Source organism: Scardinius erythrophthalmus, assembly GCF_964197995.2.
Source record: "Scardinius erythrophthalmus genome assembly, chromosome: 18".
NCBI classification, from domain to species: domain Eukaryota; kingdom Metazoa; phylum Chordata; class Actinopteri; order Cypriniformes; family Leuciscidae; genus Scardinius; species Scardinius erythrophthalmus.
The window spans coordinates 32,811,989-32,834,034 of NC_138238.1; the positions used below are offsets into that span (position 1 = coordinate 32,811,989).

General features: G+C 36.2%; 2 protein-coding genes across 5 annotated transcripts; one reads left to right on the forward strand and one right to left on the reverse strand.

Moving 5' to 3' along the window:
• Positions 1-527: 527 nt before the first annotated feature.
• Positions 528-15,412, reverse strand: cabcoco1 (ciliary associated calcium binding coiled-coil 1). Of its 3 annotated transcripts, none has more exons than XM_081392395.1 (8): positions 15,248-15,412; positions 14,427-14,515; positions 14,088-14,257; positions 13,803-13,947; positions 13,047-13,119; positions 6,077-6,190; positions 3,305-3,451; positions 528-809 (listed from the first exon to the last, which is right to left on the reverse strand). In XM_081392395.1, exons 1-8 carry the CDS (start codon positions 15,347-15,349, stop codon positions 726-728), a joined length of 924 nt encoding a protein of 307 aa, XP_081248521.1. In that variant the 5' UTR covers positions 15,350-15,412; the 3' UTR covers positions 528-725. The 3 variants fall into 3 exon arrangements, with proteins under 3 accessions (XP_081248521.1, XP_081248523.1, XP_081248522.1); XM_081392397.1 differs by having other exon boundaries at positions 13,803-13,839; positions 15,248-15,398; XM_081392396.1 differs by having other exon boundaries at positions 14,593-15,358.
• A 1,830-nt stretch (positions 15,413-17,242) lies between these two features.
• Positions 17,243-21,053, forward strand: tmem26b (transmembrane protein 26b; the record flags this gene model as incomplete). Of its 2 annotated transcripts, none has more annotated exons than XM_081392097.1 (6): positions 17,243-17,540; positions 17,712-17,808; positions 18,003-18,086; positions 18,447-18,655; positions 20,355-20,434; positions 20,588-21,053. In XM_081392097.1, exons 1-6 carry the CDS (start codon positions 17,353-17,355, stop codon positions 20,839-20,841), a joined length of 912 nt encoding a protein of 303 aa, XP_081248223.1. In that variant the 5' UTR covers positions 17,243-17,352. The 2 variants fall into 2 exon arrangements, with proteins under 2 accessions (XP_081248223.1, XP_081248222.1); XM_081392096.1 differs by having other exon boundaries at positions 17,304-17,540; positions 18,447-18,659; positions 20,359-20,434; positions 20,588-20,841.
• Between the last annotated feature and the right edge of the window lie 993 nt (positions 21,054-22,046).

Consider the following 22,046-nt stretch of genomic DNA (forward strand, 5'->3'; position numbering starts at 1 on the left):
TAATTTGATAATGCTCTGATTAAATGAACCAGTTTTTCCATCAGTCACAATCTGTTTGAGTATAAGAATTGTAAGACCTTTAATAATAGGACTGACATGAACCAAATTAATAATTCATCTTTATAATAATAACAATAATAATCCTAGATGGCATTGCATATGCAGAATGTCTTTGTGATGTGAAATAATTGTGCTCGGCAAATAAGAGCAGAGAGATGATCAGCATTCTTTCATACTGCCGGTTATATTTATAGTTGTATGTGGGTTTGCTCAAATGCAGTGGAAAAGTCACTATTCAGCTTTAATAATACATCACTTTATATGGCAACTCAGCTATTTAGGCTGAGTTACACACAGCGTTGCCATAGCGCTGGGCTACTTTCAGACAGCTAATGACTTGTGGGAAAGGTGCCACAAAAACCTTCAACAAACAACTTAATTAGATATTCTGTTCTCTTTTTGACTTCTAGAATATGATCCTGCATTTCATATTCATCGTTTTATCTTGCTGAATAAATCAAGGATGTCACCATAAAGTCATTTATTTCATCTATTATCAACATCGTACAAACTGATGAAGCTGGACGTAAGCGAAACCAAAGTGAATACATTTTACAGTAAATTAAGAGTATTTGGCTGTATAACCGCGAGTGCCATATTCTGTTTTATTTTAGGATTTGAATGAATAAATACTGGTGGGAATTCCTCTTGGCGTCTCATCAGTGCTATTTGGAAGAGCGTTTTTGAAGTCGTTCTAACCTCGAGATGTAGGTCTCCTCGTGAACTCGCAGCTTCTCTGTGAAGTCGGCCTGTTCAACACACAAGAATTTGTACATCCTTAAAAATGCCAAACTGATCCAGGGTGGAGATTACAGTTAGATGAGTGAATCATGGGGTGGAGGTCATATTTCAGCCCAAAAGCAAAAAAAAAAACTATTTTGCTTCGGAAAAGCCTTTAGGACAACTATTTTTTTGCATTGTGAATTTATTTTCATGACTTTTCAGTACATCTGCTCCCCATGATTCTCATTATAGTACTGGATAAACATCTCATTATTATATTTTTTAACGATTTGGTGCTGATTTTTACAAATAATATACTTCATATTTTATAATTATAGTATTATTGTATAATATATTATATTATTATATTACAGTAATGATAATGAAAATATAACAAAGAATGAAAATAAATAAATAAATCCTGAGAATGAGAATACATAATGTCACATTTAAAAAAACACACACACACAATTAATTAAAAAACAAAACATTGTTTTTATACTAAATTCAACTCATTATAGTAGTAAACATTTTTGGCCTTCAATTGGTGCTGATTTTGCAAAAAAAAAAATATTGTATAGATTTTTATCATAATATTATTATTATTGCATTATATATTAAATTATTGTATTACAGTAATGATAATCACTTATGAGAAAAATGAAAATAAATAAATAAACCCTCATGAATAAAATGCCCAGAAATATTACAGAAATTATAATACATCATGTCTCAATGTAAAATAAATTAATATAAATAAATAAATAACCAAAAATAATGGTCCTAAAATTGGCTTGATTGTTTTTATACTAAATTCCACTTTTTATACTAGTATATTATTATATAATAATATATAATATTTTATTTTATTGGTGCTGATTTCAGAGAATGAATATATATATATATATATATATATATATATATATATATATATATATATGTATTTGTATAGATTATTAACATAGTATTATTGTATTCCATTATTGTATTAAATAAATAATAATCACCTTTGAGTATAATGTATATTACAATATAAAATAAATAAACCCTCATAGAATAAACAGAAATTCTAATGGAAATACATAACAGTCCTAAAAATAGGCTTGACTGTTTTTTATTTTTCCTTGATCTTATGTTGAAAGGTTCATTGACGATCTATTGTACTTGTGCATATTTGTACGCAATGTTCCAGCTTTAAATGAAAACGCACAACACATTTTGTGCAGTGAAGTTCCCCGTACAGCACAAAGGCATATTGAATGCCTCTGGTCCACATCTGGAATGGTAATGTTATTGGTAAGGAAGTCATTCTCAGTAATTCCAGCATTTGTAATTTTCAGTGTTTCTACCATATTAGGTATGATGAGATCCACAGAGTCGTGGCATTCCTGGGAACTTTTGAAACAAGAATAATATTCAAGGGAGGAAAAAAAAAGCAAACGGAAAAGAATAAATATGGATGTAGCAAACGCTTCAAACTGAACGTGTATGGCTGTGATATTAAGCACGCTTCACAGTGATTTCATACGCTCCCCTGAGCCATACTGGTTACAATTAGCATAGAAAAAAAACAACACCGCAATAGAATCTATTGAAGCAGCAAGATTTTTACCAATCAATTTGCATGAGGTTATATTTAGCAAAGTGATATATGTAATTGACCTTCCTCTGACATTAAACGGAGAGGAAAAGCCCAGGAGAATTGATGGAAATAGCGGCGGCTCTAAAGCGTATCACTCAGATGTAAGATGCGCACACAAGCCACTACAAATGGGCTCTCAAATTACAGAGCGTTTGCCATTTGAAATAAAGGCTTGTCACACAGACGGCAGAGGTCTTCATGGAACATGGCAGGAGAATTGAATGACCCCTATAATCATTAATCCCATCAAAGTGAAAAATGACTTGTGTCTTTCTAGCCCCTTCTGTTCGGGTCTCGAGCGCGGCCCACGGCGACCTTTTCCCTCTCAGACCTCCGAAACATTTGGCGTGTAAAAACTTGTGATAGAGATGACACAATTTAGCGATCTCCCTGGTTGTTTTGTGCAATCGTTGCAGTCACGGTAATTCAATTCCACCTTAAGTCTAGCGTAAAATGAATCACGGTATCTGCCAGCAGCTGTCACATGTACTTTACGTTATGCAGAGAATACAAATGATATTAAGCAGGAGAGGGTTATTCAGGTTTTAATTTTGGATTCTTTTTTTTCTTGGCGTAATCACGCTGTGGGTGGAGGTTTGTGGGAGAATATGAGCGGAACCATGATATTTTCAGAAATGCTGTTGCGATACATAGTCTGTTTTTCATTATTTGCCTTTTAAGATGTTTTATTAATGCTATCTGTGATATTCCTGCCCTCAAGCCATGAATGTAATTCTTGTTGAAACTGACTAATGCGAATGAAAAATGCTCGCTCTCTCTCTCTCTCTCTCTCTCTCTGTTGGTAGTAATCAGTATGTTATTTCTTATAAACAGGCTGTTGTTGTAGAAGGCTACTGTTGTTTGCTCAAGGGTGTATACCTGCAGTTTTGCTAACATCTCCTGGGTCATTTCCCCCAACACCTCTTGAACATCTTCCACACTGAAGCCCACGTGATTCCCGGGACTTTCTTCCAGCTCAGCTTTTCCAGCTTCTTCCATATTCGCCTCGTGAGATTCCTCCGTGCCCTAGGGTCATTTAAAGAAATAGTTCAGCCATGAATGAAAATTCTGTCATTATTTATTCACCTTCATGTCATTTCAAACCCAAAATATTTCATCCGTGGAAATGAAACAGATTTTATAAAGCATTATCAAAGCAAAATTCAATATTTAATTGAATTTTGTGCTGATGTTTAACTGTCATACTAATAATTGCGATTAACGATTTAATAGTTTTGTTCATGTCATGTACAAAAGCCTAATGTAAACCCAATAATAGCCCAATTTAAAAAAATAGGGCTGTGAAAAGATGAATCGCGATTAATCGCTTCCAAAATAAAAGTTTGTGTTTACAAAATATATGTGTGTGTACTGTGTATAATTAATTTTGTATATATAAATACACACACATGCATGTATATATTTAAGAAAAATGTGTTATTTATATATAAAAAAATTGTTTATATATAATATACATTATATATAAATATATACAGTATATGTATGCAAATATTTCTTAAATATATACATGCATGTGTGTTTATTTATATATACAAAATAATTATACACACACATATATTATGTACACACAAACTTTTATTTTGGATGCGATTAATCGCGATTCATCTTTTCACAGCCCTAAAAAAAAATAATGATAATATAATAATATGATTTAATATGATAAGAAAAATTATAATAGGCCCAGATTATTTACTGCAATGCTGTGAAAATATAATATAATATAATATAATATAATATAATATAATATAATATAATATAATATAATATAATATAATATAATATAATATAATATAATATAATATAATGCAGTCTGATTAAACTAAACTATAATTAGTGCTGTCAAATTGTGATTAATAGCATCTAACATAAAAGTTTGTTTATACAATATATGTGTACACACACACATATATATGTATGTATATAATATATATAAATAAATATAATAAAAAATGTACACACATATTATAAAAACAAACTTTTGTTAGATGCAATTAATCGCCATTCATTTATTTGACAGCACTTATAATATAATATAATATAATATAATATAATATAATATAATATAATATAATATAATATAATATAATATAATATAATATAATGCAGTCTGATTAAACCCACAAACCTTCATTTCGTATGATGGACAACTGTGTTTATTTATGTTCTTTGGCAAAATGTGATTGAAATTTAAACTACACAATTATTGCTATATCAAATAATTGTGATTAGATTGAATAACCACGACCAGATGATAAATCAATAATTGCGACAGGCCTACAAACATAGTGTAATCTTTGTATAGAAAAGAGCAGCATGAAGATTCTCAAAATTCTCATTTTGTGTCTCCATAAAAAACAGCATGTACTGTAGGTTTAGAAAGACACGAGGGAGAGTAAATAATAAATGACAGTTTTGCCTGACCTCTCCTTTTAAGCACATTCTCCACATGCCCATGCCTTTCTGCATGCAAATGCTGATGGCAAAACCAGGTTAATCATTACAAGACTAAATTAATGAGTACAATGAAAATCAAAATAGCTCAAATCTCTTATTTTAAAATATATGGCATATGATTCATTAAATGCTAATCCTTTTAGTTATTGACATTAAAAGTAAGTGATTTTTCTTAGCTTTGAATGTAACATAGCAGCAAGGAATAATGAGGACATTTATTGAGCGTTCGTGTGGAAAGGCAGAACTGAAGTCTCTTGTGTGGGAAATCATTAAGCCATAAGTAGAAGCACAGCACCTGCATGTGGCCATTTTCTGAACAGCACACACTTCCAGGATACGGAAAACACTGCATTCTAATGAGATTCTGCGGTTGAGTTCCCACGCCTTTTGACCAAAGCGTTTTCCTCCATAAGGATTTTTTTAAATTATGATTTAAATAAAAAATAACAATTTTGCAGAGATTGCAACCTCTAGCTCAAAATATTCTAAAATATGCAACCAATTTAATCCAGCAATCTGACATATGTCCAATAAAAACGGATATTCAACAAGATTACATGTTGGATGGAACTTAATTTTAAATAAATAAAAGTGGGCATTACATATTAGGGGTTGATTTGAGACGGCAAAGGAAAGCCGGGCAACTACAGAAAGGTAATATTGACATGAATTCCCATGCCTTTTATAACTTCTTTCCAGTCCTGGAAATCCCTGATTTTCCATGCCTGTGGGAAAGTCGATTAGAGGCCAGTGTAATTTGAATGGCGTTTTTATAATTTTCATGTTCTATACTACAGTAAATCATTAACAGTACATGAATACAGAAATAGTCGCAAAAGAAAATTCTCCGGGGGACTGAAGAAAAATGTAAAGATTTGAGCTATGATGTAATCGTCCTGCTATAAAATACGATTCCCTCTGCTCAGTGCAGTCTATGTTCTCCAGCTGTACAGCGCAGTGTCTGTTAGGGAAAAAGGTTAGTCATACTTGGAAGCAGATTTTTGTTTCCTCTGAAAATGAGAAACATGTGAAACGCATCTTCTCTGAAAGGGTAATTCCAAGCAAAATCCGAACCACAAAAAGAATACAACATTTTATTGTGAGCCAAATACATTAGAAGAGTTTTGGATAGCGCATTATTACAGCAAGAACCGGGCGGGAAAGACAACATTTTACCGTCTCAGGTGTTTGGACACGTGGGGGATCCACATAATGGAAGTACAGATCAGTGGACATGCCTTCTTCCAATGGGGCGGCAAAGTCAGCTGGGTTGATCAACTCAATGCATTTCTGAAACAAAAGCATAAAATCCATTCAAATCTCATTGAGGATTATTTCTTGCAACTTTAAATGGGGAATTGCAGTCGACTTTATTGCAAAATAAAACCAACCTTATTTGGTAATTAGTCTTTATAAGTGGCATAGTGTACAGTCGGCTTTATTTTGTGCGGTGTATCTGAAAAGCGTTAGGCCTGCATTAACAGCTGAGTTACATTTTCTCTTCATTTGGCTGGAACATTTTACTGTTCATTTGGCAGGAGGCCCTTCACCCAGAATCCAAAACTAGAACACTAACAAAAACAAAGAGCCTTGTGGTTTGTATACTGAACATAATTACAATTCCAAATTGAAGCAGGGGAGTAGAACAATGCTCTTTTATTACTGCATTGTTTCCCATTATTCCCAATGACATGATTCATGCATGTTCCATCTCAAGCAATAAACAAATTAACGTCAACAGTATCATATTAAGCGGACTAAAAATAGAATGCCGACTGCAATTCATTGTCCTGTTTTGCTTTTCCGATAAACTGGTTCCAATTTGAAGGGAATAACAAGTATATTAATACTCAAAATGTGCTTTGAAGTTCATTTCAAAACAAATAAAAATGGTTCTGTTACATGGTGTTCGGTGCCAGATATCAGTGACCTAGATTCTGTATTTGATGTTCACTGTAAGATGCTCAACTGCAGCTATCATTATTTGTATTCTACAGCATAAAGCAATTTTAGACACTAAACAAATCTGAGCCTTGAGTTTTGATGTAATCTCTTCCAGTATCACAGATCTCAGATATGAACCGTGCACATGTAATTGGAATAAAACGATTGGTTATACTGCTCTGGCTTAACATTTTGAAAGTGTACTCAGAACGTGTTAATTATGGATGAGAAAATCATTGGGCCAATGATTGGTCAAAAACATGGGTTGTCGTTTCTCTCTCTGAATTTCAGCTTGAGCAGAAAATCTGCCTCCCATCGGAAATTCAGAGAGAGAAACGATAACCCATGTTTTTGACCAATCACTGGCCCAATGATGGAGTCCAATGGCATGGGTGATGGTATATAGGTCTTTCACTTCATTTAAAGAGGACCTATTGTGCTGTTTTACATTTTCAACTTTCTTTAGTGTGTAATGTTGAGTATGAAAAAGGTCTGCAAAGTTATAATGCACAGAGTCACTCCAAATGGAGTTATTCTCTATATCAGTGCGCACTGTTTCTGAACTCCCTGAAACATCTTTAGTAAGTCGTGTGTTTTCTTCCAGAAACGAACAAGTGACAGTATTCTTCATTTAAATAATTCCCACCCAAGGCATACACAAAAAAGGGGCAAGACCTGTTTTGATTTGCATTAGTAGTGTGTTAAAACTTGTGGATATGCTAAGGGGCGTGACATTTCCAAAACACGCTCAAAGAGGTGGTCCAATCACAACACACTGTTCCAGCGGACCAATCAGAGCACAAATGCTTTTTCAGAAGGAGGGGCTTTATAGATACAGAAAATAAACTAGGCATACAGACTGGGAAGAGACAGAGCTGAGTGCTGCAATAATGCAATAATGTAATGTACGTTTGAGCTCAAGCATTCTTGCTTGATGTGCAAGAACCAATAAGGTTCATTCTCTCATGTCAAGCAAGTATGGTTGAGCTTCTGTTTACCATATTTGATTTTGTATTTATTATGTATGTTAGCTGATCAATGTTTATACTGTATATGAGTAAATACCTAAATTAAATCTGTTTGATCATGTCTCTTCAGAAGAAGATTAAACAGCTCGATTCATATGGATTATGAACAATTCGAAGTTTTGGGTGAATAGACTTTCAATGGACACAAATCTCTCAGACTTCATTAGAAATAATCATTTGTGTTTCAATGATGAGTGAAAGTCTTGGAGTGAGTAATTGATGACAGAATGCTCTATTCGTTCATATAGAAAGTCTTACTGAACTTTCAGTGACTTGAGCCTGGTGGAAAGAAGAGGGCGTTGGGGAGAGGGGGCTCATGGGGGCAAGGAGTCGGTGTCTGTTTTCTTTAAGATCTTCTCTCCAGATTAATGGGTTTATTGTTTTGGTGCATGCATGCTGTCTTGTGAAAATTATTTTGTTCAGTTATCAGGAAATTAAGCACCACGTAAGTGACATGTATGGACATGAACAGTGCTCTGAGGAAATCATAAGGTACTCTACAGAGTCAACAAATTACCTTTCACAAATTACCTTTCTGAGCATAGAGCTGCTTTAAATATCAATACACAGGTGGCAGAATTTAAAACGTTATATGGGGGCCGGTCTATATTGTGTAATGTGAATTTGGAGCTGAAGCAGATTTTAGTTTACAATGTAAAAACTAAAGTTACATAGAATTACGTAAAAAGAAGTTGCACATTTGGGACAAATATTTTTACATAATAACTTTATAGATAAGAGGCTTGAATACACTGAAGAAGTACGCAGACTTTTGTGAGAAAACAACTGATTACTTTATGAATAGATAAGAAGTGAGTCACAACACAGTTAACTGATCAAACAATGCAACATTTTATACTGGGAAATATGAAAACAATTTACCAAGCCCTGAACATGACTGAACAGGTGTTTGAGACCAAACAAAGCACTGTATGTTGCAATATGCAATATGCTGAATTCACATCACTGTTGTGTTGAAGCAAAGTTTTTTGTGGTCTAAAAAACTGTAAACCTGACAGCAATTTGTATCAACTAAGTGACAAGAAGCCTTTTATTTTCAATAAGAAATTGTGATTTTAGGCAACGAGTGACAACATAATGTTGTGACTATTGGACGGTGATTCATCTTATACAGTTGGATCAGTAGAAATGGCAATTAGCAACCAACAACACAGAGATTCGTCAAGCTCCTGTGAAATTAATTGCTGTCATTATGAAGGAGGCTTCAGCTTCTGTTCTGTGAGCAGCTGTAAGCCAGTGTGACTCTGATAACAATTTGATTTGCAATTTGATTATCAAATGGAAGAAACATGATGATGATGATGCATTTTATTTATATTGCGCTTTTCTCAAACCCAAAGCGCTTCACAAAGAATAAAGAAGACGAAATACAATAAAAACTAAAATTTGAATAAAACAGAAATAACAATGGAAAGGTCAGCCTCTTTTCTATTGGTTACTCGCCTTCTGACACTCTTTAATAAGTCTCATATAACCACTTAATGACTTATGACAATCGACATTTTTGGTCCGCTTTGCAGCAAATTTTGTTAGGAAAAATGTATGAAAGCGGATAGGGAATACAGGATAGCTGAACAGAACATGACTGTTACAGTAAATCCCCATCCCGGAAGGCGCGTCCTTGTGCCACAAATTCCAACAGAGGAGGGAGGGAGGGGGGTTCAGGAGGACGACGAGACCTTGGAGGAGCTTGCAGAGGGAAACCCCACAAAGGAGACGATGGAGGGAATAGCCAGGGAGGAGACGGTGAAAGGAGCCAGAGAGAGACCCATACAAAGAGACTTCCAATGGAGGTTGAGGCGTATGAAGTGAAGCACCAATGCAGAGCAGTGGAGACTAAGACCCAGGGCAACACTGCAGGATTGGAGAGCCCAGGCAGAACCACAGTCTCGCGGGACAAGGTTGGGAATGGGGGCTTGGCAGACCGGGGTGGAGCCAGTGGGTGCGAAGACAACAGTGGAGCAGGAGGAAAGGAAGAGCCCGGTGGAGCCAAAGGGATGGAGAGACAAGACATAGCCTAAGGCCCAGAAGTCAGAGGCGCAACCAGGGTGATGACTGACCAAGGCGGAGATGGAGGGAACAAAAGAGCCCAGCAGAGCCTGAGGGATGACGGACCATGGTGGAGCCAAGGGAGCATGGAGCCAAGGTGAAGACAATGGGTCGACAAGCCGAGGTGGAGTCCAGGGCTCGGAGGCCTGAGGTGGAGCTAAGGGATCCTCACATCAAGGAGGGGCTGGCAACTGGGAAGGCCAAGGCAGATCCAAGTAGCTGGGTGGGACCACTGAAGGAAGAGCCAATGAGCTGAAGGGAGCCAACAGCGACAGGGCCATAGAACTGGATGGACTCAGCAGAAGAGGAGGGAGTGGGAGGCTGGGCGGGACCAACAGCGACGAAGGAGACTTGAGGTTAGGCTGAACCAGCGGGGATTCCTTGTGTATATGGCACAGCTCACCCTCAGTGGAGTTAGTATGGACTCAACTCCATGCATACACTCCACTAACACTCCCTCTGTGGTGAACAGAGTTACCGGCTCACACAACTGGTTAGAGTCTGCAGGCTTGGGCTCAGGGTCTGCAGTGGGCTGTGGTTTATTGTCCAAACATGTAGAAGGTGCAGGTTCAGGCTCCAATATGAACATTGGCTCAAGCGTGAGCTCCTGGACGGATATAAGAGCCGACTCACACACCTGGTCACACTCAGCTATCCTTGGCTCTGGGTCTGTGATGGACTCTGGCTTTGGGTTCTTGTCAGGCTCAGGGTGTACTCACACTAGGCGATATGAAACATGCTTGAGCACGTTTGACCCTCAAAGTCTGGTTTGTTTTACTAGTGTGATCGCCCCGTACCGTGCACGGGCGCAGTTCGCTGAACCGCTCATGACCCACTTGGAAGAGGCTACTACTTTTGTGTGTGCTACTGTCATCATTACGACAGCAAACATCTTCTATTACTACTTGGACAGTACACTTTTCAATTAATTTAATCAAATCTAGTATATTTAGGTTTATAACGGATCTGATTCTCATCTTATTGATGAACAGGAATTGTAGTTTACAAGTAGTCTGCGAATTCCTCCATCAACGTCAGCTGCCTCTAATAATCTTCTGATACGTGCTGCACAATCAAGTAAAAATTGCTGCACGGTAGGGCTGCACGATTTGGGGAAAATGTCATATTGCGATAATTGAAGTCAATATTGCGATTGTGATATGCGATATAATAAACAAATGGTTTCATGAGTCAACTTGCTTGGTTCTCAAGGAAAATAAATGCACACACAGATTAGTGATAATCTGCCTAAAGAAAAAAGTTCTTTAGTCAAGAGCAGTGCGTGTTTTTCCCTGTTCCCTTTGTTCTTTGATTAACTTTAGCGATTTATTAGTGGCTACTGTGTACTGTCCCTTTAAGACCAGCCGCTGCTGTCAGAGACGCGGATCTCACACGCGCCTCATTCTCTCACGAGTCACAACTCTTCACGTTCATCATTAGACTACTCTTATGTTATGAAGATACTCGACAAAAAGACATTTAGCCATAATTGTGTGTGTTATTGTCCGTTTAAGCTAGAAAGAGAGCTGTATTCCGGCATGCTGTTTTGTGCGCACGCACGATATTAGCGCAAGTCTTTCTGTGTGTCACAGTCAGGCCATTCAAAGGCAGGGCGTTCTTTTTTGTCTTATTGCGAATGAATGGTTTAAAAGCATTTGCATGAATAAGAGCGGGATCATGTAACACTAGCCAAAGGATGCCAAAAATTAACAGATGCTGCGTTAATTGCGTTAACAGCGCTAATTTGTTTATTTAATATAAAATCGATCAATATAATCGCGTAGGCTTGACATTGCGATTGCGATATGATTAATCGTGCAGCACTACTGCGCGGCATAAATTATAAATCTATTAAGCAGTCTATTAAAAAAAAGTGTTTTTCTTCCTGTTTTCTTCAAAACAAAAAGTTCCATCATAAATGACGTAAGCATGCTCAGGCCCGGAATGTTAAGTGCAATGTGAGTGAAGGCCAGCAGGGGGAGTGGGGAGGGGGAGCAATCGCGCCAGGACACGGTATAAGGCTATTGTGCCACGGAAGTAATCAACGAAACGAGGAAAAGTTGCCAAATTCAATCAGAAACCATAGCAACAAATAATTCAGATAGAGACAGGGAACACAGAATAGCTAAACAGAAAAACATAACCATTACAGTTATTTATTCACCCTCATGTAGTTTCGAACCTGTTTAATTTGAATTTTTCTGAAAGATTTTTTTCAATATTTTTTTTTTTAGGAATGTTCAAAACAATGAAAGTGAATAGCAACCAGGGACTGTCAATCTCCAAAAAATGACAGAAAGTATCATAAAACGTAGTCCATACAACTTGTGATATATATTCCAAGCTTTGTGCGAGGAACAGATAAAATTTAAGTTAACATTTACATTTATGCATGTAGCAGATGCTTTTATCCAAAGCGACTAGTTGGTATTTACTATTTACTGAAAATCTAACTGAACATTACGTTCTTCCGTAGCTCTCAGGGGAAGGGGAGTAGGGAGAAGGGGGCTTCCATGGGCAAGGAGATAAGTTTGGGCAAGTTTGCTCCAGATTTAGTGTGTTTATTGTTTTAGTGCATGCATGATGTCTTGTGAAAACTCTTATGTTCACTTAACAGGAAAAACCGCCTTACACTTAAGTGTTTCCCGCAATGGAGGATAATGGGATGGAGGAGGCAGGTATGGACATGAACAGTACTCTATATCATAAAAGTAGTCCATACAACTTGTGTTATTATTCCAAGCTTTGTGCGAGGAACAGATGAAATTAAGTTTAAGTTTACATTTATGCATTTAGCAGATGCTTTTATCCAAAGCGACATACAACAGAGGATTGGTTGATATTTACTATTTACTGAAAATCCCACTGAACGTTCCATTCTGCCATAGCTATCAAATCTGACTTGTGCAATTTGAATATGCACACATTCAAATTTGATGCATTGTGGTGCATGACGAAACACAACAGAACCATTGACATCACTAACATAAAACTTGGTGTAACACATTTTGACACATTTAGATTAGGAATGACATGAAAGTGAGTAAATAATGACATCATTTAATTTTTGAATTATGATTTTACATGTTTACATGTTTTCTTACCTCTATTTTCAGGAGTTGCTCCTCTCTTCTATGACTGAACAGTAATTCATATTGTCGGTAGTGTTGGAAAAGACTGTCCACATAGAGAAGCATACATGAAAAGACATGCATACTGTCACAACTGTTGACAATATTCAAACCATTGATGTGCAAGCAGTTTGTAATGGTTTGTAATTATAGTCAATGCTTAGGTGTTTCACAATAATCCCAACTCGTATTGCTATGATTATGTCTCAAATTGCAATGCTGCATTAAAATCCAGGTGATGTACTATGAATAATAACTCTTTTAAAAACAAAAAATCATTTATATTTTAAATGAACATGCTTAGTAAAGGAAATGGACCAGCACTAAAAAGCAGTCTGAATTTAGCTAAGCAGAGAAATCAATCGTGCTCTGCTATAATACACATATTGCATGTCATTTTTCATCACTGTGCATCAGTGTTTCTTCCATTGCACTTTTTGCTTTCTAAAAGACAGATGATTTTCTTGCAGTTTGTTATTCGCCACTGTAGTCTGCATGCTTCACAATCCATTGCTGTATGAATTATGCATAAGATTAATTATGAAGGCCATAAAAGGAATCTAGTTTGCTTGTTGTCTAATGGCAAAGCAGCATCTTGCATCAATGAATAATGTGTGACGGGTTGAGAATGACCTAATCCATATTCAACAATTAAACACGTGCACTTAAAATCATAGTGTATTTAGGAGGAGTGTAATTAAAGGATGGATGTGACACTGTGAGACAAACCTGGTCTTGAAGTAATCTGTGATGGCTTTGATTTGATCTGTGTTGAATAAAAAACTGGCTTTAGCTTCTGTTGATGGGGACTTTCTAGTGGCAAGCACTGTTTGGGTAAATGCCTTGAAATTATCAGCAAATGATGCCTGTTTGTCTGAAATAAAATGCAACATGCATTGTGTTTATTTGCAAACACTCTCTGTGCCTGAACTTGTGAGGTAAAATGAGGTAAAAGTTATGTACTATGCTCACCATGTTCTCAATCAAAGCCTATACTAAGAGAACGCCACTTACATTTTATGCTGTCAAGTAGTTGCTGCAAAAGTGCCATGATAAATGAGACTTGCTGAGAAGTGAAGTTCATCTCTTTGGCCCACCAAAATCCACTGACAAAATATTCCAACTGTACAGCTTCCTTTAAACATGTTTGGAGCTTTTTGAAATTCAGTATTTCCTCAAACTGTCTGAAAATGCAAGACAATACAATATATCATAAAAGTCATATACAAAATATATATATGGTGTGAATATAAGGAGATTTACTAACCGACAAATGATGATACTGCTGTCGCTCAAAAGAGCTGTGACACACTTGCATATGCTTAATTTTTGTAATGATTACTGTACACTTACAACTGTACTTGGTCCACAGGCAGGTTGAGGAGGATATTTATTTGGTCATGCTTTAGAGGTTCCCACTGAGGAAAAGATATATTCGTGTCCTAGAATATGAGATGATAATAGGTTACTATTTTCCAGAAAATACACTTTATTACAATTAAAAATAAAGCTAGCTTACCCTTATAATACATTTCACCAGGGTACGAAAATTTACCCCACCAGAAGTTATCCGCAAGTTAATTTTCCATAATATTTTATATTTCATTTTCAGATTTTCAGTGTAGCAGCTGCAGTTATGAATTTATTACCTTTGCAGACACAGTCTCAGTACTAAAAATAAGCTGTAAAACATTGCATGAAAAGAAAAAGACTTTCAATCTACTTTGACAGTGTTTGTTTCGTGATAGTAGCATCTTGTGCATTATTTACAGCTACTTTTGTATTTAATATTTGATTTGGTGTGAATTATAATGGTTGAGATTAGGATAAGAAACATACCAACATAAAATATTACCATGTAAGGGGGAAATATTATTATTTTTTACATTGACTGTCACTACAGTAGATCGGTTGTTATGTAACGTTAGCCAAACGTTATTGGATATACAGCTATTTAACTTTTTAAGCATTAGTATACAATGTCAAATTTTGTGAATGTTATTAATAACGTTAACGTTACATATTTCAGTGTATTTGTTTTCTTTCTATTTAACGTTAGATAAGAAGGGATCTGTAATCTACAGATCTTCATTTTATCATAGGCCTATAGCAATCGTCTAAACACCAGTGAGTCACTAGACTAAATCCAAACTCATGCAGCCTAGTTTACATACACTGATCCGAGTATCATCTTTGTCTGCTTGTTCTCCTCTCTTTATTTTCTCTGAGTTTTCAGCGGATTTGCCGCTCTCTCGTGAGATCTCTCTTCCAGACATGTTGCCGCTGTATGGTGTTGCTTAGGAAACAGCAGTGGGCGGGGCATGTGAGGTCAGGCGCGCCTGAGCGAAGTGAAAGTAGCTTATGCAAATGAATATGAAATGCATTATAATTTATATAATATAGAATTGTGCTTATGTGCTTATAAAAACATAAAAAAAAAGAAAAAGAAAAAAAAGTGAAGTATAAGAAATTGTGTAGCCTATATAAAAGTTTAACCAAAAGTCCACGTAATGATGCAATGATTTGCGATTCGGTTTGATCGAGTCAGAGCCATAGAGAGAAAGAGTTGCGACACTCCCATAGACCTCCGTTGTAAACAATGGCGGGGCTTTTAACCGCCTACTTCCGGGATTTGAAGAGCGGAATAGTTCTAAACACTGTCATTTTGGCGTTGGACCCCATTCACTTACATTGCTGCGCGTCGAGTTGTTCCAGAGATAAGTTGTTGAAATATCGACCTCTTTTGAATTGTCAACTGTCTATTTTGTATCAGAGGCCCTTTGCGATGCTTATACTGGTCTTCATTTGTACATGCACAGCGTAATTATTTATATTTTATGTTAGTTGTTTCAACCAATTTTCAAGCACTGCCTGCTAACTTAGCTAACGTCAGTTAAGAGTTCGGTAATGAATCGCTGCCACCTTTATAGCAACTTTTATTTAATTTATTTTTTTGGGGATATACTAACTTTTCATTATGTTTTATTGTCTTGAGTGAAGCGGCTTGTGAGAACAATGCTGGACCTCTAGGATTGTTATGGCCATCACCAGTCCTGTCTGTTTCATGGATCACCTGCCCCTGGTTTTTGTTTTTCTTGTTCACACAAGCACACATTTTTGTTGTCTGTCATTGTTTAATAAAAATAGTTTATTTGAAAACCTTCATTTGTATCAGCAATGCTTATAAATTCGTTTTTAATCTGTTATAGTTTTGATAATGTGTATGGCTTAATATTAAAATAATATTCTTAGTCTTAACATGATAATGTTTCACGTTGTGGTCCTGGGGGTGGTCACTTTCATCAGAAGAAGTGAGCTAGCTTGAGCGAACTCTGAACGGACCGCCACGGCAGACCTCTTTGCGTAATCACGAAGGTAGGCTAATGGCTGAATCAAAATTTATAAGCAAAATCACGGGAATCAATAGCCTAATACAGCCCAGTTGTGCTAAAATAAATATCATGAGACGTCCATCATCAGATGAATGATATGGAAAAGTTAAGTTAGAGCCACTAAAGACATGCGAACATGAACACTAAGCTTTTCCCTCCAAAAATATAGCCTAAAACTTGTCTCCAAATGCAAAACTGACATTAACAAAATGCAATAACAGCTGAAAAAGTACTTGGGGTGTGTTTTATTTTATATTTACCGTTCAATAATGCAATCGCTGCTGTCTGTCCCATAGAAGAACATGACAGCCAGCGTATGTTTTAGAACTATTGGGGCTTACATGAACCACGTGACAGCCATAGCGGCGACATCAAAGAGTGTCGCAACTCTTTCTCTCTATGGCTCTGGATCGAGTCTTAAAAGAACCGTTTGGACATCATTCTTCGCGCAGCTCACGTTAACAGTTTTTTCTTTAAAAAATATATACATATAGCTTAGGCCTATACTGGGCATAGTTAGGCCTAAATTTGACTAGCCTTTGTTAATACCTAAAACCTTCCGTTCTAAAGTAGCCGAATTTTAATCATATTTATAAAAAAAAAAAAAAAAAATCTAAATACGAAACAAAGCATTAAATACATTATTTAAACAATTACTGTGACACATATGGTGACATGGAATTAGCTTAGGGATAAATCCACACAGAATATAACATGGTTAAAAAGATTCAAAACAGAAGTCCCGCCCAAATGGTGTGAAAAGTGGGAAGATGGGGGGGGGGGGGGGGAGATAAAATCGGCTTCTTTGAATCAAGGAGCTCACAGTGAAAACCTCAACTTTCAACGCATTACCTCAACCAGCCTCAAACTGTATTTTGAAAGAAATCATGCTTGTCAAATTTACCTGCGTTGTAGTCACCAGGGCATTATTTATTTTAGTGTCTCTCATCGGTGTATGGAGAGTGACACGGGTGAAAAAGAATAATTTATACTGGTTTCTAACTATCCTCTATCTGCCTCTCGTGGCTGAAATGATTTTAACTCTGAGAAGAAGAAAAGGGAAGGATTACAAATGGTAAGTACACACGTCAACATTTCTTTTTGCATGTATAAGAATTTCGAGAGCAAAACTGAACCTTTTCTGGGGTCAACATCCTGAAATATCATCTACTAGTGTAACTTGGTTTAAACACTTGAGAGTGAATTTTGACAATATATAGCTGAGTGACTCAAACTCTGATCTTAGGGTTTCTCCAGCAATATTGTTTTTCCTCATAAGTATTATACCAACCATATGGATCCTTGAATTGCACCATCAGCAAAACAGATCAGAAGACATACAGGTAATACTCAAGGGAAAGCAATGCACATATAATACTTCTATAAATACATTTTAGCTTTTGACTGCTTTGCAAACATATTTCATGCTGCCTTTAGAAAAATAAAAACCCACGTGTATTTCAATGCCAGTGTCTGATACAGTGATAAATGCATTATATTTCTTAATGTTTTATGCCTGAAATGTTGCTTATTGCAGTGCCATGAACTGGATTCACCTGAGAGCTTCAGATTCTTTTTTGATGAAAGGAGAAATTCTTCCAATGCAACCATGAATTTTCAGGTACTGTCTCTGTCTTTTATAACATCATGACTTTCCACATTACCGACGTGGCCATGGAAATGTAGACTACACTAATCTCTTAAATAAGTCTCTTGCAAACATAGTTTATTTACTCAGTTTAAAGCACAAATTCTAGCTTGGCTGATTTGTAAATGCAAATGTTGGTTCAGTCCTCAACACAAACAAGACCTGTGTTAATGGTTGCGCATGGTTCTTATAGAAAAACTACTGTTATTTGTTCAGAAGTCGCCACACCTTCACCTGTGAGATTTACAGGGCATGCTTTATGTAAGTCTGACCTCAGTTCTTCCAGAAGGCAACACCTCTTTAGTGAAGAGTAACTTTGTGGTGGTATTTTAGGACCATCTAAAATTCTTGTCATCGGTTTGTGCCAACAACTGGATCCTAGCCCTTCACCAAATCCTCCTGATCCTGCTAATATTGGGGAAGTGGCTGCTACCAATCGCCGGAGGGGTCACCAGAGATGAAATGTCCCAGTTGTTGCTCATCTTCGTGGGCACGGCTGCTGATATCCTCGAGTTCATCAGTGAGACGCTGTCTGATGTGAAGCAAGTATTGTTTAAGACTAAATAGTCCACATTTTCACATTTATTTCAATGTGTTTCTGTTAGGTAAGTGTAATTAAATCTTTCTGTTTACTTCCAGATTTAAATGAAAATAAAATTAAACCCAACCTATTATTCAATGTGGTCTGTGTGGAAGCTTGTTTCCACTTCCATACAAAATTAGTTAGTTATAAAAAATTACAATTCCTCACAATTCCTATATCTCACTATTCTGAGAGGAGAAAATATATAAACTCACAACTGACTTTTATTTTGTTTGTTTATATCTCGCAATTCGCACTTTATAATGTAACTTGAAATTGCAAGCTTATTTCTCACAATTCGGACTTTGTTCTAGCGATTGAGAGTTTATGTCTTGCAATTCAGAATAAATGAATAATGTAACTCAAAATAACTCACAATTCTGACTTTTTTTCTCACAGTTCTGTGTTTATATCTCACAATTCTGACTTTTTTCTTTCTTTCTTGGAATTGTGAGAAAAAAAGTCAGAATTCTGAGATATAAATCACAATTATGAGCTATAATGTATGAATTGCAAGATATAAACTCACAATTGCAAGCAAAAAATCAAAATTGTGAAATTAAAAGTCACAATTAACTTTTTTTTTTTTAAATTATTTTGCAATTCTGACTTTTTTTCTCAGAATTATGAGAAACACACTCCGAATTGTGATTTATAAAGTATGAATTGCTAGCCTGGGAAAACCCAGACAACTTCCGGCAAATTTAGATTTGCTCTGCAAGTAGTCTGGCAAAGAGCTCATTCAAGCCCATTTCTAATCCGGCGAAATCACGGCACCAATCAGAAACGTTGAGGCGGGCTTTACCAGAGACAATTACACAATGACGATCGCTCTGATTGGTTTTAGGTCTATCCAATTGCGCCCAGAGGCATTTGAGCGACGTCTGTTGGTGAAGCGCAACTTTTATGCATTATTATTCAAATTGCAAACACATGAGAGAGGACAGTCTCCATGAAAGACCCACTGGCAGATGAACGTGCTACTACATTTCTCTCCGAAACGGTAGGAAATTAAATTAGATTTAATAGAGGATTTTAACTGTGACAAGATGATTGACAGGGCAGTTTACGTGACAGGATGCACGCGACAGATCTGTCCGATAAAGATGACGAAGTAGTCTGTCCCAAAGCTTGCCTACTTTTTTGCTACACATTCAAAAGTAAAAACCTTTTCTTCACAAAAAGACTACATACTTTTATGGCGTAGTGTAACTTAGGCGAATTGGGACGCAGCATATGGCTTTACACGATGACGATCGCTCTGATTGGTTTTAGGTCTATCCAATTGCGCCCAGAGGCATTTGAGCGACGTCCGTTGGTGACGCCCCTTTGGAAATGAGTTATTAATGAAGCTTTGCCAGACCATAACTCAGTTACTACTGAGAATGGTCTGGTTTTAACCAGGCTAATGAATTGCAAGATCTTACTCAGAATTGTGAGATAGCGTCACAATTTCAAGAAAAAAGTCAGAATTGTGAGTTGTTTTACATCTGAATTGCAAGACATAAACTTGTAATCACTAGAAAAGAGTCACAAAACACAGTGAAAACGACGTACATGTGGAACGTGGAAACAAGCTTCTATCTATAGGTATGAGACAATGAGGTCTATATTTTCTTAGTCATTAATTTTTCATCATATGCGTTTCCTTGTTCTAGGGAGAACAGTCTAGTCTTTGTATGCATTATTCTTGCAGTTTGGACATGGAGTATGCTACAATTTCCTTTGAATTTTTCAGGTCTGTACCATATTTGTCTGTTGTTTCATTATATGGCATATCAACTATGACATATTTATGCATAATAATAACTATAGGCAAGAAACTGCTATTTAATTTTAGTCGTTGTTGTAATGTTCTTTTGTACTTCTGTTTTTTATTGGCATCTCTCAGTGGTGAACACCAAACCTGAGGATTTTTGTGAAGGCCAGGATGACTCTCTCATCTCCAGGTACAGGACAGATATCTGGAACATTGTGGGGTGTTTTTTACTTCAAGACGGCCCCTTCTTTATTGTCCGACTTACAGTTATGATGTTTTTTTCTGTCTTTCATCAAATGCTGGTCTTCTTTACCATTAAGAACTTTCTAGTAGTGATGCTTAATATCTACAGGATGTGGGTCATTTACAAAGATTACAAATCGTGAGAAGTGCAAAAAGGATCTTGTTTGGGTTAAAAAAAACTGCAGTTAAACAAATTCATTGGCATTATTTTGAGAACTGACACTGTGTCAGTCTCAATTAAGAATTTTGATCATTTTGATAGACATTTTGACTCATTGTTATAGAACAGCTTATTTAATATATGCATATACAACATGTTATATTATTAATAAGGCTGTCAAAATAAATGCTTCAGAAAAATTAAATATGGCTTTTTGTGTTGTTTTTAAGGCAGTTAACACATCCATTCAATTTGACAACTGTTTCATTCTGTTATTTTGGTTTCTTAAGACTGAACCTAGCAAGTGCCAGTTCAAACAGCAGTCCCACAGTAGAGCATGTTTATAAGTAAATAATAAATGACTTCTTAATTTACTTATAAATAAAGTTCAAATTAAACAATTTTCAGTCTTTATGAAAAAAAAAAACATTTTATTGAAGCTCAAGCATAAAATAGCACCTGCTGTTATGTTTACAGTACATTACAGCAAATGTAAGTTATGTTACATTTTATGTTACAAATATTGATGATTATCAACAGTTGCAACATAGTCCAGTCATTTTAAGCCAAAATGGGGGTCAACCTTGAACAAATTGCAACAGAAGCAAACTCAACTGATTTTGTATCCTCAATATGTCCTGAGTAAGGAAAAAAAAGCCCCGAAGAATCCCATTAGGGGAAAGTTTCGAAAAAAGACCCAAATATAGCCTATTCATACGCCTATTCATTCTTTTTCTTATGTGAATAGGGTAAAAAAATTTACCTTAAGATATCACCATGAAAATTACTGAGTTGATTACTTACATCAAGACAAACAAAAAATGTATTACAAGTTTTTTTAAATTGTTTGTTAACATGGACAAACGGTGCATAATCTAATTACGTATGTGCTAATTTGCATAAATACCACAACAGATCTAAACATTGGGTATAGCCAGGTGAAAATGTCTTGTTGAATCTTGTTGACACATAACAGTAAAATACTTAATGTTAAGGTCTGAATGGAACCCATTTAGGCTACCAATGAGCATTAATACATAGAGGCAGGAAGAAGTAGAAACCAGCCTTTATTAATTTTTAAGAGATGGGGTTTGGGGCTGGGTCTGTGGGACTGTTTCTGGGGGACGAGTCTGAGGGAAGAACAGGAGACAATGGTAAGGAGAATGCAGAAGACAAAAGGTAGGTAAA